The sequence below is a fragment of the Akanthomyces muscarius genome, assembly GCF_028009165.1.
Source record: "Akanthomyces muscarius strain Ve6 chromosome Unknown contig_16, whole genome shotgun sequence".
Taxonomy (NCBI): Eukaryota; Fungi; Ascomycota; class Sordariomycetes; order Hypocreales; family Cordycipitaceae; genus Akanthomyces; species Akanthomyces muscarius.
In genome coordinates, this window is record NW_026611617.1 from 157,793 (window position 1) to 173,262 (window position 15,470).

At 58.4% G+C, this 15,470-nt stretch overlaps 4 protein-coding genes across 4 annotated transcripts; 1 reads left to right on the top strand and 3 right to left on the bottom strand.

Annotated features, from left to right (window-relative positions):
* Positions 1-996: 996 nt before the first annotated feature.
* On the bottom strand, positions 997-3,356 carry LMH87_008059 (uncharacterized protein; the record flags this gene model as incomplete). Its single annotated transcript, XM_056201011.1, has 4 exons — positions 997-2,151; positions 2,203-2,926; positions 2,999-3,152; positions 3,236-3,356. 4 exons carry the CDS (start codon positions 3,354-3,356, stop codon positions 997-999), a joined length of 2,154 nt encoding a protein of 717 aa, XP_056057146.1.
* Positions 3,357-4,718: 1,362 nt separating this feature from the next.
* On the bottom strand, positions 4,719-6,375 carry LMH87_008060 (uncharacterized protein; the record flags this gene model as incomplete). Its single annotated transcript, XM_056201125.1, has 3 exons — positions 4,719-5,214; positions 5,285-6,159; positions 6,328-6,375. The coding sequence occupies 3 exons, from the start codon at positions 6,373-6,375 to the stop codon at positions 4,719-4,721; spliced, it is 1,419 nt and encodes a 472-aa protein (XP_056057147.1).
* Positions 6,376-9,594: 3,219 nt separating this feature from the next.
* On the top strand, positions 9,595-11,219 carry LMH87_008061 (uncharacterized protein; the record flags this gene model as incomplete). Its single annotated transcript, XM_056201241.1, has 3 exons — positions 9,595-10,027; positions 10,110-11,091; positions 11,189-11,219. 3 exons carry the CDS (start codon positions 9,595-9,597, stop codon positions 11,217-11,219), a joined length of 1,446 nt encoding a protein of 481 aa, XP_056057148.1.
* A 475-nt stretch (positions 11,220-11,694) lies between these two features.
* LMH87_008062 (uncharacterized protein) lies at positions 11,695-14,015 on the bottom strand (the record flags this gene model as incomplete). The annotated part of the gene is made up of 5 exons (XM_056201360.1): positions 11,695-12,884; positions 12,961-13,024; positions 13,098-13,184; positions 13,290-13,573; positions 13,763-14,015. The coding sequence occupies 5 exons, from the start codon at positions 14,013-14,015 to the stop codon at positions 11,695-11,697; spliced, it is 1,878 nt and encodes a 625-aa protein (XP_056057149.1).
* Between the last annotated feature and the right edge of the window lie 1,455 nt (positions 14,016-15,470).

Sequence of the window (15,470 nt, forward strand, 5' to 3'; positions counted from 1 at the left end):
GGCAGCAACACCTCTGGCGCATTTCGGTCTACTCTCTGCGACCGCCGCGGTGCACACACACACACACACACACACACAGGGGCCAAGTAGCCGGTCCTTGGCGGTCGCAGTCTGATCCTGGTCCTTTTCATGTGGCGCGGACTTGGCTCGCGATGGCCACGACGCAAGATAGACTTTCGCCCAAGCTGGCGGGACAGGCGCCCGAGCGGAAACAGTCTGATTTGATGCTGCATAGACAGCCTGACAACCCGAACCGGCCATTTTCCTGTTGCAGCTCTCACCCTGCGTTCCATGCCTTTGAGATGCTCGTCGTCTGATGGCTGTTCCGGGGCGTGCATAACCTTTTCCCCCAAGTAAACTGTAATACTGGCATCCGTGCTCTAGCCTCGGACTGGATTGCCGAAAGCTGTTGTTTCCAAGAGCGGCCCCGGGCTAGACGCTTTTCTTTCTTTTTTGCTTTTGCCACCCCCCGCACGTCCAAGTTGACACTGACAAGGGCATCCCTAATTACCAATTACAGAGCGTGGTTGCTTCTTCGCACCAATGGGAAGCCATTTGCCACATGGTTCGTCGTCGATAGTCGATAAATGAGGTCGCATCCAATCAATCGAGCAGATCCGAACTCCCTTTCCCCCCCCCCTTTGAACTCTTGGCCACTCATCGCGCTGCCGAGACTCTGGTGGGAAAAGCAAAGACAGTTTGGCGGTTGGCAGGTTAGCGGTGGCAGTGTATCAAGGCAACTGAGTTATCGTAGTAAAGATTTCGCGCAGGTCAAACGCATTATATCTGCTACGGCGATTTATTCTTACGTATCCAGCACTTGGCCAACTTTGCTATAGTCGACAAGTCTCTAGCGGCATGTCCGTCTATACGCAGCTTTTTTCTTTATTTGCTAAATTGAGCAAACGTACAAATGAAAAAGACCAGGGCCGATCAACTACTTTGACGGAGACAAACACGACTTGTTAGCAGAGATACACCTAGATAGTATGCACACTAGCTACTCTTTGGCTTCATGCCTCGACTCTGCTCCCACTCTCTGGCCAGAGCCATGAGGTTGATGCCGGCGTCGGCGCTCGCGCCGTCCTCGACCTGCTTCGTCCAGAACCTCTCGTCGCCCGTGACCAGGACCGACTTGCGGCGCTCCCTCTCGGCGACGCTGAGGTTCAGCCCCGCGCGCTTGTTGGCCTCAATCTCGTCGAGGTGCGCCAGGCGCCGCGCGTACTGCTCGGCGCGCTCGCGGCGGATCTGCACCGAGCCGTACTTTTCAAACACCCAGCGCGTCACGGCGCGCAGCAGGAGCAGGATGTGCTCGCTGACAAAGATGGTGATGGGCAGGGTGGTCCAGTTGGTGTTGATGCCGTCGCCGCCAAAGATGTGCACGATGGCGCCCGTGGAGATGCTGCCGATCCAGGTGAGGATGTCGAGGGAGAGGATCCAGGGCCCGACGCCGTCGGCGCGCACCGGGTTCGGGCGCTGGTGCTCGATGCAGATCTTGGCAAAGTCGGAGCGCAGCTCGATCCAGTTGTTGACGAGGAAGCCGAGCGGGATCAGCGGCCAGACGGGCGAGAACAGGGCCAGGTATCCGAACTGGAGGACCAGCTCGGCCATGTCGTCGTGCACGTTGTAAGCCTCGAGAGACGACTGGTTGCGGCAGCGGGCCAGAAACTCGGCCTCTTCCTTGTCGTCTTCCACGATGGTGAGCAGCATCGCGTGCTTGGGGTACGCCCTCCGGTACACGCGATACCACTCGGTGGCCTTGTGCTTCAGGTACGGCAGGACGTTCTCCTCGAAGAAGCTGGAGAGCTGGCCGGTCAGAGTCAGCGCAATCACCTCGTTGCGGAGCTTGTCCGCGTCCGCCTGGAAGGAATGCGTCGCAAACGTGTGCCCGAGGCCCGGCATGACGGCGAGGACGGCGCGCTTGAGATGCGGGATAATCTCCTGCCCGAACGGAATGTACACAAACGCGGTCAGGAGGATGGGGAGGTAGTTGGTGATGATGCTGAGGATGAAGAGCTTCTGGGTGTAGGAGACTTCGTGCGCGTCGGCTGTGCGGTGGTTCTCAAAGCTCGTGAGCGCCTCGGCCACGCCCTCCAGCGACGAGTTGATGTAGGGAATCGCGACGGCGAGGATTATGGTCGGCAAGTACTCCTAAACCAGCATTAGCTGCTGACGCCACGTCTCCGCGCGCGGCGTTCTTACCAGGTAGAATTGATGAGGGCCCGTGTAGGTCTCGGAAATGAGGACTTCGACTGCAAAGACGGCGCAGATGATGGCTCCCAGCGCAACGGTCGCGACTCCAATGAAGGGAACCTGCAGCAGCTGCCTCGTGATCTGTTTCCACTTTGGAAAGTAGTGAATCTCCTGCCCGTTGGCGTCGACGATGATCTTGTCGTACTTGAACTCGGGCCTGTTGACCTTTGTCTTGTGGATGCCGCGGACGTTCCAGCGGATGCTCAGGTCCACCTCCTGCAGCTTCCAGTACTCGAGGAAGACGGTGCACCAGACGCTCGTGAGCACGGCATACGCGAGCGAGTACTTGGGCAGCCACAGCCAGGCGGCGACGCCCGTCACGGCGGGGAACGTGAGAAAGGCGAGGTAGTTTTGGATAAAGGCAAAGTAAAAGGCCACCTTGGAGCCAAAGAGGTCGCGCACGCGGTCAAAGTCGGCCGTCGTCAGCCACAGGCGGCCGCTCATGTGCCGGAGCAGCGCCTTGTTGACGGCCTCGTTGTGGATCGGGAAGCACGAGGTGACGTTCTTCCAGCGGCCCAGGCCCGGGTAGACGCCCGCGCCGCCCTTTTCCTTGGGCCACTGCACGAGGTGGTACATGGTCAGCAGCTCCTCGGCCTCGAACCAGCCGCTGACGACCGAGTCCTTGTCGCCGCCCGGGTGGACGTGCGTGACCGAGTAGAGCCAGTCCTTGACTCTGCAAACAGGTTGGTGTTGGGAGCAGGACAATTAAGAATTTTGCCTTGTTGCTGTGTCGGGGTTTGCTCACCTCTCTTTGTACACAGAGTTGCCGAGAAGCTGTCGCGGGGCCTTGACAAAGACCAGAATCGAGCGGTCGTACCCGGGTCGCACTTCGGTGTGGAGGCCAGCCTCCTCGAGGTCAAGAAGCAAGTCTCTAAATTCCTTTGTCGCGACATCGTAGTCTGAAATCACGAACGGATCAGTTGGCAAGCTTCCTTTGCGTATGCGTCGCAGGACTGTGAAATTGGAGGCCAGTATCTCGTACCAATGTCTGAAAAATCGTAGACGATGACGTATTTGTCGTTGTAGCGCATCGTCGACTGGGGCTTGAGTGGCGCGATGGCCGCCGCCGGATCGTCGACGTTGAGTAGCGGGACGGACGCCATTTGCTGCGCCCGGGCTGTTACAGTGTTGGACAAGCGGCAGCAACTGTGGTTGATCGAGGTTGTCGAGCTGACTCCGTGCTTTGCCGTTTTCCAGTCATTGGAAGGTTTCCTCCCCGCGGCGCAACGTGTCGACGGGTGGGTTTGCACAATCAAACTGCGGATAAGGGGGCCCAGAAATAGACTTTTGATGTGGTTTGCCGTCGATCCCGTTGTTCCGAAGACCGCACCAGCAGGTGGGACGTCCGACCGGCCCCTGTAGACGCGTTATTTCGATGCGAGACGTGCTATTGATATGAAAGTGAAGTGCCCGGGTCTGCGCCGGGCCTGTGTGTTCTGGGCTAGCATTGGCTTGTCTCGGGACGGGCTCCGTCAGGAAGCTGGTGCTCGAGCCAATCGGTTCATCAACGAGCACACAAAGGCATATGGTTTTGAAGGCTTCCGACCAGAAAGAAAAAAGCGCTCCCTAATGGAATCTCATCTTCTGCCTCTTTTCTCTTTCCCCCCAATCTTTGGAGCCAGAAGGTACCGACACTGCCTCAGCAATTGCTTGGTACGGGGCGCCGAGCTCGTAAAACGAGACAGCAATCAAGTTGATTCGCTGCCTGCAAACCGGGCGTAACGCTGTGCGTCAAGGGCTGGAGCCGGTCCACCACTGACAAGGGAAGAGCCACGCGTTTTCATTGCCCAGTGGTTCTCGGTCCGTTTTCAGGGAGACGAAATGAAGCATCAAAAGCCGTCCTTGTCGGAGCCAGAAGCATTTGCGAGACAGGCATGAGATGAAAGCCTGACGAAGGTTCACAGGGACCTCAACTAGAAAAGCAACATGTTCGATAGCGGCGATCTCTCCTGGAAACTGCGTTTCCGCTCTACTTTTGTGGGTGAATTCCACCACTTTAGCGTATAGTCTGTTATTACCAGCGTGCTGCTCTGTGGCTTGCCTTGTTACCGCTGCCGCTGCCCATGAACGCTCCGAATTGGCATTGATTCATCGCTGCCATGATCATCCCTGACTGTTAGCTCATAAGAACCCGGCGCAAAGTCCCCCGCCTAGCTCGACCCTGGTGACGGCCAAGTCCGCCTCGGATCTGGCCACCGCGGGCTACTCACCCGGAACCCCAATACACTAATATAACGGCGGATAACCGTACATAAATATGAAGAGCCCCTCTCCGACAATGCAGCTTGGCATCTGCGATTCACGTGCATTTCTCTTCATCCAAAGAAAGTCTTATTTTTTCTATCCTATCTTCATGCTTGCGCAGAATATAATCACAAAAATCGTTGCTACAGACACAATTCGTCCCCAAATCCCCTTTCGGCACACTGCTCTATCGGTCTAGCTTTTGACAGCTCCGTTTCGCTCTAGTTGCCCTCAACCTGCTTGAGGAGGCCGGCGAGGTTGATGCTCTTGGGGCGCTCGATGGGCAGACCCAGGGCACGGTCCCAGACGAGCTGGGCGAGGGGGCCCAGGCCGCGCGAGACACCAAAGGTGGCGGTGTAGTAGAGCGTCTCGTGGAAGCCGTAGTGGTGGAAGAGGACGCCGGAGCTGCTGTCGACGTTGGGGTAGGGGTTCTTGGTCTTGCCGTGCTTCTTGAGCACCTCGGGCGCGATGCGGCTGTTCTTCTCGACGAGCTGGAAGACGGGGTCCTGGGCAATCTCGGGGCGGGCGGCGGCATAGTCCATCAGAGCCTCGAAGCGGGGGTCGGGCTTGCGGAGGACGGCGTGGCCGTAGCCGGGCACGACGCGGCCAGAGTTGAGGGTGGACCAGAGGTAGTCCTCGACGTCCTTCTCGGTGTGGGAGGCGGGGATGTTGTCCTTCATCTGGAGGATCCAGCGCAGGACCTCCTGGGCAGCAAGACTATGGTGCAATGGTCAGTACGTGTTTTTCTTTTGTCTTGATTGCGTTTTGCGGGAGGGGCAAAACATACCCGTGCAGAGGACCGGCAAGACCCTGCAGACCGGCACTGTACGAGAGGAAAGGGTCGCTGAGAGCACTGCCGACAAGATGGGTGGCGTGTGCCGAGACGTTGCCGCCCTCGTGGTCGCCGTGGAGGGCGAGGTACAGACGGAGGAGGTCCTGGAAGTTCTCGTTCTCCTTGCCGCCCTTGCCGAGCATGGCGGCATAGTTGTAGGACCAGTCCTGGTCGAGGTCGACCTCGGCGGGGAGCGCGCCGCCGCCCTTGTAGGCGTTTTGGTAAATCTTTGCGGCAATGGTGGGGAGCTTGGCGAGGAGGGAGATGCTGTCGTCAAAGGTGGGCTCCCAGTAGTCGGCCTTGTTGAGGCCCTTCTCGTAGGCCTTGGCAAACTTGGACTCGTAGTTGAGGGCGGAGACGGCCATGGCGAACTGGGTCATGGGGTGGAGGTCGACGGGGAAGTCGTCGAGCATCTTGGAGACGAAGGCGGGGATGGCGGCCTTTTCGGCGAGCTCGCGGGAGAAGGCGCGGATCTGGCCCTCGGAGGGGACCTTGCCGGTGAGGAGGAGCCAGAACATGGCCTCGGGGAGCATCTCGGTGCCCGTCTTGCCCTTGGGCAGGTCGCGCTGGCAGTCCTTGATGGTGCGGCCGTGGAAGCGGATGCCCTCGTTGGCGTCGAGGACGGAGCCCTCCCAGAGCATGGCCTTGAGGCCGCGCATGCCGCCGAGGGTGTTTTCGACCTTGACCTCGCCAATGACCTTGTCGCCATGGGCGCGGACCTTTTTGAGGAGCTCACGCTTCTCGGGAATGATTTCCTTGAGCGTGGCCTTGAGATCGGGCTCGGCGGTGGCATAGGAGCGGGCGCCGCCGAGAGCAGCGCGGGCAAAGGGCTAGATTGGGGGCGAGAAAGTGTCAGCAGGCAAAAGGTCTGAATGCCGGCGACACGGCTGTGGACGACGGCGGGCGGGCGGGTGGTGGCTACGGGTGGTATTGTTTGTGTGTCGCGGTTTGGCGGCCGCTGGTGGTGGCCCATGGTCGTGTCCGGGTTGCGCACGTACCTTGAGGGAGCCAATGGCCCGGGTAGAGGTTCTCAGGTTCATAGCCATGATTTGCTTGTCTTTCTATGGATGAGTGTTGTGAGGAGACGAGCGTGGTGCAGCTATCTATCTCGATCTCTGGAGGAAATCAAGCAACGAAACGTGGGGTTAGCTGGTGGTCGGTGCGAGGCAAGACAGGCGACAGGCAGACAGCCGGCCGGAAGGTTGCCGGCACCCAACTACCTAGGTAGGTAGGTAGGCACCGTAGGCGCCTAGGTAGGGACTGGCATGCTGGTCAGTGGCAGGGCGCCGTGGCAACTCACAGAGAAAGAGAGGTGCGTTTGTGCGACGGAGGGGGAACGGCACACACAGAATACAATGAGAAAAACGATGGAGAGGGGAAAAGGAACAAAGACGTGCTCGGCCACACTATGCGAGACTTTTTTTTCTTCCCACCCTCGTCGTCGGCGTGGCATGCGAATTGCCCAGTGACCGCCATGGTAATAAGCTCGCCCCGGCCGAACCCATTGACGCAACCTGGCTGGCACTGGCTGGGGTCGGCTCGGCGACACGGATTTTTTTTTGCTGGGGCTTTTAGCCAGAAACAGCCGAGGGAAGCCGGCTGAGCGGCGCCCGCCATTGCCATTGATTGGCCAATGGCACCGAACCGTTGTGACTGGCTTACCCAGAGCCGGATTCGATTGCTGCTTGTTGCTTTATTTATTTTGCTTTTATTTTTGGCTACCTGATCAGCTTCTTTATTCGGTTGGGCCCAATGCCAACTTGGCCTGGATCCTGTTAGTAATTCTTGCCTTGTGCACAAGTTCTGGAGGCGGGCGGACCATCAATGCTTCCTATGGATACCGGTAGGCAGGACATCTTGACTAGGCAGTTAGTAACCCGGCTGCCAAAGCCGTCGCCGGGTGAGGCTGGCCTTCACATGTGTGCATTGCCAATCCACCTGCACTTCTTGCGTAGTCAGCCGTACCCAGGAAAACCGGTCGCACGGCGCATAATTTCAACCGACCAACGCCCAGCAGTCACCGCTTGGTTATAGCCGGCCGAGTCGAACGCACCTTGTACTCGGTCATCTGCCAGCCCAACTCCGGTCTTTGCCGATACCTCGTAAACTCGCGCCGCCCAGGCCTGAGTGATGAGAGAGGAGCGACCGAATTTGCCAAAGCTTCATGTCCGCCGTGCGTACATCCATGAGGACTATGCAGCAATCACATCGACAATGGCCACACCCCCCTTGCCAGGCTGCAGGTAATGCTGGCCCGACATGATGGATATTTGGGACTGGCCCAGCCGACCACCCACGTAAACGATGCTCCTGGTGCCGTGTAAACCTGGCGTGGCGTATCTCTTTGAGACTACATAGACTATGCGCAAGACCGTCACGATGCAAGAGCTTGCGCAGTAGACATCTCTTTTTTTCTTCTCCCTATTTTTTTTTTTTGCTCCCTTGCAGGTTGACGTGCTGGGTTCTGATTTGAATCTGGCTGACAGGTCTTGGTCCATGCCAGCTGCCTACCCTGTAGTGGCGATGGTAAATGCACGCGGGGTGATCTGGCCGCCGGAAATGGCACGGGTTTAAAACCGGCTTGGAACGGAAGCAAGGGATGCATGGAAAGAACTTTAAGGTCGGAGCAATGGTGCAATTCTTGGTGCAATGGGGGTGGTGCCGCTGTCTGTCTTTTTTGCAATGAGCACGGCAGTATAAGAACTGCGATCGTGCATCTGGAGTTTGAGAAGCGACATTGACAGAAATCGCACATCTCACACGATTGTTGAGCATCGGAATGAAGAGCAGTATGGTTCCTTGCCTCCGCATCTGTCTTTATCCATCAAGACCAACAGATTGGGTCAATGGGGGTACCAGATTGAAATCTGGGCAGCGTCGCAGGCGGCTCACCTGGCGTGCGCGGTAAAAGGCAGCGGTGCGCGCCGGCGGTGTTGACGGTTACATAAGCCCTGATGCGGTACCTGGAGAGCGCGGCTCCTACTGTACATGTGTACCAGTACCTACCTGGGCACCCAGGTCCTACCTAGGTACGTACTGGTAGGCAGGGCAAGGTAGCAGCTGTCTTAACACCCTGGCAACTCCATTGAAACGGGCATCAAATGCACAATTCCGTTTGTAAATGTCACTCTGCGCGGCCAGGTTCCACGCGGCTGCTCTGCATGTCACCCAAAGAAAGCCTGCAGCAGCAGTGCAGGACAGCGTGGAGCGCGCTGGGTCGGGTGTCGCTGGCCTGCAAGGAAGCTCTGCCAGTGATGACGGCGGGCTTGCAGCGGCGCAGCGCGGTCCCCTGCGTCGAGCAACCACCACTCGGTGAACTTGGGAGCGAGAAATCGAAGCACTTGCAAGTGGCCTGCGGATCATGATTTACTTATCTCCAGCCAACTCACCTAGGCCAGGCAACTTACTCACCTAACGAGGTTGTGATTGCGTGTAATCGGGCGCTCGAGATACTGTCTCGAAACCTGCTACCTGCTACCTGCTACCTGCCTGCTACCTGCCTATATCTAATGCTTGCCTTGGCCTGGGAGTGATGCTGGGGAAAAGTGGACCGGGCTTCTCCAACCCAACAGCGGGGCTCCACACGGCGGACCGCCGCCGCCATTCAGTCTGAACTGCTGCGGAAAAGCATGCACTAACTAACGTTGGGTAGGTAAGGTACCTGCCTGGCTAGGTAGGCACGGTGCCCAGGTAGGTAGGTAAGGCTCACGCGCTCCAGATCTGCTGGCAGATAACTTGGCTGCCTGCAATCCCATCTTGTTACTAAATTGCATCCTGGGAAAGCTGCAAATTACATAGTGGCGCCGCTAGGTCGGCAAGTACTGAGTAGACACAATCTGGCACGAACCCGACACTGCCTTGCAGCGCGCGCCGCGCCTCCGTTACCGCACTACCTAGATACCAATCTGTCTAGGTACCTGGGTAGGTGTCTAGGTGGGCACTGCAGCATTGTGGCACTCGAGCGACTGATAGATAGACTGAAACCTTGCAGCTGCCCGCAGTCTCCCCGCCTTCTCCAAAAGAAAGCCCAGCTTACCTTGCCTACTTACATATTTACTACATCACTGTGTCTGACCTCGCCAGCTCTGCCATCCCTCGACTCTTTCTTCCTCACCTCCCTACTCCTCTCACCCTCATCCCAGCAAACCTCAGCTTTTGTTCCTCGACAGTATTCTTCAGCTTCAGTGCCTTGAGCATCTCTCCCATCGCCCCCCTCGCCCACGCGACCGCTCTGCGCCACCGACTCGACCTTGCCATCCACAGCCATGACGACACCAAACCCCAAAGCGCTCACGGCGCAGGACCTGCCCAAGCTGCTCGAGGACGACAACCGCGTCAAGCTCGCCGGCCTCGACGTCGACGGCATCCTCCGCGGCAAGGTCGTCTCCAAGAAAAAGTTCCTCTCCGTCGCCGAGTCCGGCTTCGGCTTCTGCTCCGTCATCTTTGGCTGGGACATGCACGACAAGACGTACATGCGCGAGCTGGGCATCTCAAACGCCGAGAACGGCTACCGCGACATGCTCGCCATTCCCGACCTCAGCACCTTTCGCAGGATCCCCTGGGAGAGCAACATCCCCTTCTTCCTCGTCAGCTTCTTCGACCCCGAAACCAAGAAGCCCGTGTGCGCCTGCCCGCGCGGCCTTCTGCAGACCCAGCTCGATCGCATACACAGCAAAGGTTACGGTGCAATGGCCGGTGGTACGTCCTCTCTCTCCTGAAGCGCTCTACCCATATCTTGAGTGGCCCACGAGTCAAAAGTAATGCTAATGGCTTGTCGCAGCCGAGTACGAGTTCTACACCTTCAAGACGCCCGACGAGTCCAAGTCCCCCGCCACCTTTCTGCAACAAAACCCCCACGACAAGCTGCCCTCCCTCACCGAGGGCATGTTTGGCTACTCCCTGAACCGTCCCGTCCACAACAAGGACTACTACTACGAGGTCTTTGACAGCTGCGCCGACTTTGCCTGCGGCATCGAGGGCTGGCACACCGAGTCCGGCCCGGGCGTCTTCGAGGCCGCGCTCGAGTTTGACGAGGCCGCCGAGATGGCCGACCGCGCCAGCCTCTTCAAGTATGTCGTCAAGAGCGTCGGCACGCAGCACGGCATCATCCCCTGCTTCATGGCCAAGCCCAAGCAGGGCCTGCCCGGCAACAGCGGCCACGTGCACATGTCGCTCGTCGACAAGGAGAGCGGCAAGAACCTCCTCGCGCGCGACACGCCCGACGAAAACGCCCAGTGGAAGGACATTGCGCACCTCTCCGACCTCGGCCGGCACTTCCTCGCCGGCATCCTCGTCGGCCTCCCCGACATCATGCCGCTCTTCGCCCCCACCATCAACTCGTACAAGCGCCTGGTCGAGAACTTCTGGGCGCCCGTGACGGTCTCGTGGGGCTTCGAGCACCGCGCCGCCTCCATCCGCATCCTCTCGCCGCCGACGTCCAAGCCCGCCGCCACGCGCTTCGAGGTTCGCGTCCCCGGCGCCGACACCAACCCGCACTTTGTCATGGCCGCCATCCTCGGCTGCGGCTGGCGCGGCGTCGAGAAGAAGCTCGAGATTCCCTGCCCGCCGCTCGCCATGGGCCAGGACGTCGGCGGCGACGCCGACATGGGCGAGCGCCTCGCCAAGAGCCTCAAGGAGGCCACCGAGCGCTTCATGCGCAAGGACAGCATCGCGCGCGAGGTCTTTGGCGACGACTTTGTCGACCACTTTGGCGGGACCCGCGAGAATGAAGTTCGCTTGTTTGACGAAGCTGTAACGGACTGGTATGTTTTTTCCTACCCCAGTTCACCGTCCCATCATGTGCAAATTGTGTGGCAAGGAACTAAAACTCGAACTCTGATTGCTAACCGCGTGTAACAGGGAGATGAAGCGTTATATCGAAACAGTCTAAGATGTGCTTTACGACACACGACAGGTGGCAGATTCTGGATTTCAGCTGTTTGGGCAGATTCGTTGAATTTTGAATTCCATTTTCCCTTGGTCTATTTGCGACAGTAGAGGCAACATGAGATAGATGTTTATTAGTTTGGCAGCGCTTCTTATATTTTATAAACTCCATCTTTTTTGTGTGTTTTGCGTTGCTTTGTATGCCATCGTCTAGAATTGCAACGTGAAGCTGGATCCAAGTCGCATCTCTCTGAAACGGGAGCGGATACGGCCTATACTGATTAAAATCGGGCTTGCTGATGTGTATTGAAAACAAAACGAAACAAGACTTTATGCTAAATAGCTCCATACAGACGTAAGCATCTTCACTCTAAGCACCATTCTGCGTGTGCATCAGTGACGCCACGTTCGCAGAGAGGTTCCCCTCGTCGTTCTATACGACCAAGATGTGCGCCGCAGACGCAAACCCCGTGACAGCATCACGTTTCTCTGCTCCCCTTCTTCTTGCGCGTACCGTTGCGATCGTCGGTGCTCTCGTCGCCTGGACGCCACTGCTCCGGACGAAACTCGGGGTTCCCGAAATGCGCCCGGTTCCACACGCTATTCTTGAACGTGGTGGTTGTCACGTTGAAGGGGAGGAGCCCCAGCAGCGCCCTGCTGCCGTCTTCTTGATAGTCGTACTGCATCTTGGTGAAGCGAATGTTGCACTCCGAGTCGCGAGGCGTGCAAGGCGACAGCGCGGCTTGTGGTGGTGGCTTGGAGCCAGGAGACATGGCGGGTTCGGCCGCGAGATGCGACCGGCCGTGCACGCGCTGCGCGACCGTATCGTGTTCCGGAAGCGGCGGCATCCACTGCCCGTCTGGCGTAAACGGGCTGCACGATGAGCCTTGCATGGTGCCCGGCGAGGAGAGCATCGGCATGCTCGATGTCGAGGCTGATGGCAGAGATGCCAAGAGGCCAAAGTCGGTCGTCGAGTACGCCCCCAAATTGCTGTGTGTGCTGTTGATGGGGGTGTGGGAGTAGAGGTGCGTGGCACGATTCACCTGCATCGAGATGGGGGTTGGGCCAGGTGCTGTTGCGTGTGGGCGGTACAGGATATCGTAGTGGTCTGGGCGGTAGAGTAGATGAATCATGGGGCCTAGCGCGGCCACGTCCTTGCCGTTGGCTTCCTCCGGGAAGCGATATGTGTTGACCTCGGCGCCGGGACTGCGATCCAGGTACGCAATCTCGAGGACAAAGTCGAGGGGCTTGAGGAGGCAGTTGTAGAGGGCTATGATGCCGAGCTGCTCAATCTCTCTGTCGGGGAGCTCCACCGACTGGGCGCAATAGGACTGGATGCCCTGGCCGTCGGGCACAAAGGGGTCGTACTGCTCGGGATGAGCTTTGAGGTGCGTCGCAGCGAGGAGGCGCAGGTAGTATATGAGGGCGCTGCCCGTCCCGACGTCTGTCCATCGCTCGTGGATGAGCGCGTGGGCGGTGGGGGCGTCGGTGACGCAGCCGGCCAACTCGCGCAGGAGCCCGATGGCTTCGTCGGCCCAGTCCTCATAGTAGTCGTAGCCGCCGACGGTGCCTAGATAGTGGTTCATGCTCATCAGGCGGGCGACTTCACCCTCGACCTGGTCAGTGTCGCCGCCCTCGACGAGCTTTTCAAAATATGAGAAGCCGATTGCTGTGAAAAAGGCGGTGTTAGTAAAGGCCAAAGTACGGAAGGTTATGAGGGGTGAGCAGTGCAAGTGAATACATGCCTCTCCATCCGCAATTGCCATCGCCTTTGATACGGCGGTACTGATGATAGGTTTGAGGCAGGGCCTGGATGCTCGGCGTTAGAAGACAGTGGGTGAAGGTGAGGATTCGGCGGGCTGCCGGCTGGAGTGGTACATGCCATGGTCTTTTCGACGTATATTGGATCTGCCTTGGCATACTCTTCTACAATGGACTCGATGAGAGTCTTGTCGCCGACAATGGGGCCCTGTTTGTTTGCGCATTTGGTGGTTAGCGATCTGTGGTGGCTATGCTGGGATGGGGAAGAAGACAGAGAGAGAGCGAACGGGAGAGAGATTGCATCGCAGCTTACATCGAGCGCAGGCTGATAGGCCTTGGCCGCTTCTTGCTGAGCAGCCATGCCGTGCTCGTCGAGGCTCGCCATGGTGACTGCGCGGCCGGGGAAGCGGTGCACGAGATGGCTCTGGAGATGGAGGGGATGGAGCTGCTGCTGGGTCTGGGGACGTGGATGAAGCTGCGGCAGCGGCAGCAGAGGGAGATGGCGAGGCTCCAGGTGGTGGTGGTGGTTTTGGTGGTGGTTGTCGAGCTGCTGCGGGTGCAGGTGGTGCGCCGCTAGCAGGGCCGGCGGCGCGCCAGCTGGGGGGCATGGGGGGTCAGTTGGCAGCGGCTGGTCGAGGTCCAGGTACCGGTGGCGGTGGGAGTCCTGGTGATGGAGGTGGTGCTGGTGGTGGTGGGTAGCGGTACTGCCGGTAGAGGTACCGCCGCCGCCGCCTGAAGGGCTCCCTGATGATGCACCTGCACCTGGACTTGGACCTGGACCTGCACCAGCACCCATGCCGCCGCCGGCTGGACCAACCGCTATCGGCACTGGGAAGAGAGATGATGGCACGGCCTCTGTGCCCGCCTGCATGCGAGGCTGACCCGACGCTGCGCCGGCGCCGTGGTTGGATGCAGCATGTCCAGCCACCGCCGAGTACTGCCTGTACTCGCCCGTCGCGGCGTCGAGAAGGTAGAACTGGCTGGGGAGCTGCTCCGAGGCATCGCTGAACAGGTTCTGCTGTGATTCTTGCGGCCCCATGGTCAGGGTGGCCTCCTAGCACTGCACAACAACCTTTTAGGCGGTGCACACGCTAAAACGCAGTGCGCTGTGTGCGACGTTGGTGCCGGTACCTACTTAGGTATAGGTACCTACCTACCTACGCAGCGCTGGGCGAGCCCTGTAGCGGTGTGGTTCCCAGGTTCCTCGCAGTGCCTGCCTTTGCCTACCTACATGAAACAATTACCGTCAGCATTGATTCGTCTTGTCTCTGCAAGATAACATGTGGCAGAGCCCTTGAATGTACCTTCAGCGTGCCTCTTCTCGCGGTCCGGTCGAGATGCCCCAACCCTCACCCCTGGTGGTATTCGCGGATGACGCTACCAGGCTGCTGTCGTCTGACAGGCAGCAGGCGGGCCGGGCCAGGCAAACTGGGCTTATTTAGCGGACGATCACTGGCGAATCTGTCGTCGCGGCGGGATTCTTTCCTAGCGCCGCTGGTAAGGCTGCGGCCAGGCGGTGCTTTCTTGCCGACGGACTTGGTATCGCCAGGCGTGCCAGTAGACAAGGTAGACAGCCTTGTCGCCGCGCGAGCGAGGCCGCCGGCTAGTCGTCGGTAATGCGGCCGGCCGTTTTCTGTATCGCTGTCGACAAGAATATCCTGTCGTTGTATTGCTTTCGCACCGGAGTAGACAGCTTTCCCACCTGTTGTCCAGTTTGTCACAGTCCAGGCGTGGGCATATTGGTCGAAAATGTCTCTCTATCCAAGGCCTATTAGCTCCGGCTATCCAAACGACCGAATCTTGCCCATGCAGCAATTTCACATTCTTCAGCCGCGAAAAAACAAAAACACGACGAGAACTTACTTGGGACGAATGAGATTTCTGGCTATGCAAATCGAGCACAGCTGCGAGAAAACTAGCCCTGCCGGCAATGTCAAACTGCCAACGATGAGAGAAAAAAGGCGTCGGGCGAAAAGGCCATACTAGAATGTACCTGACGGTGCGCAAAGATCAGCGGGTAAATATCGAACCTTGTACGAGTAGCTGAAACGCCAACATGTGAAATGTGATGCGAATGCGCCGACTCATATATACCAGCACCACGACGTCCAGCAAGACACGCCGACTTCCTCACGCACCAAGCACAAACTTGCAAAGCTTCCAACAAGCTTTGCGATGCTCAGTGGCCACTGGCCAGCGGCCGTCCAACCTCCAATCCCGGCATCAGACATACATACATGCATATCATGGTCGGCACTAAGGCGGGCAGCCGACGAATGCTCATCCTCCCGCCACCAAGGCACTCCCTCCCCTGTCACCTGCACAAGCCTTACTTGCGGGCAAGCCGCTCAACAAGCCAAACAACACCTCCAAGTCTCCTCCTGCGTGAAGATTTTTCTTTTGCGAACGGTGTTACCAGTCAAAGGCGCCATGCCGAGGCACGACCTTGCGTTGCGCCGTAATACATACTGGGACAATGCAGCGCGGCTAGCCG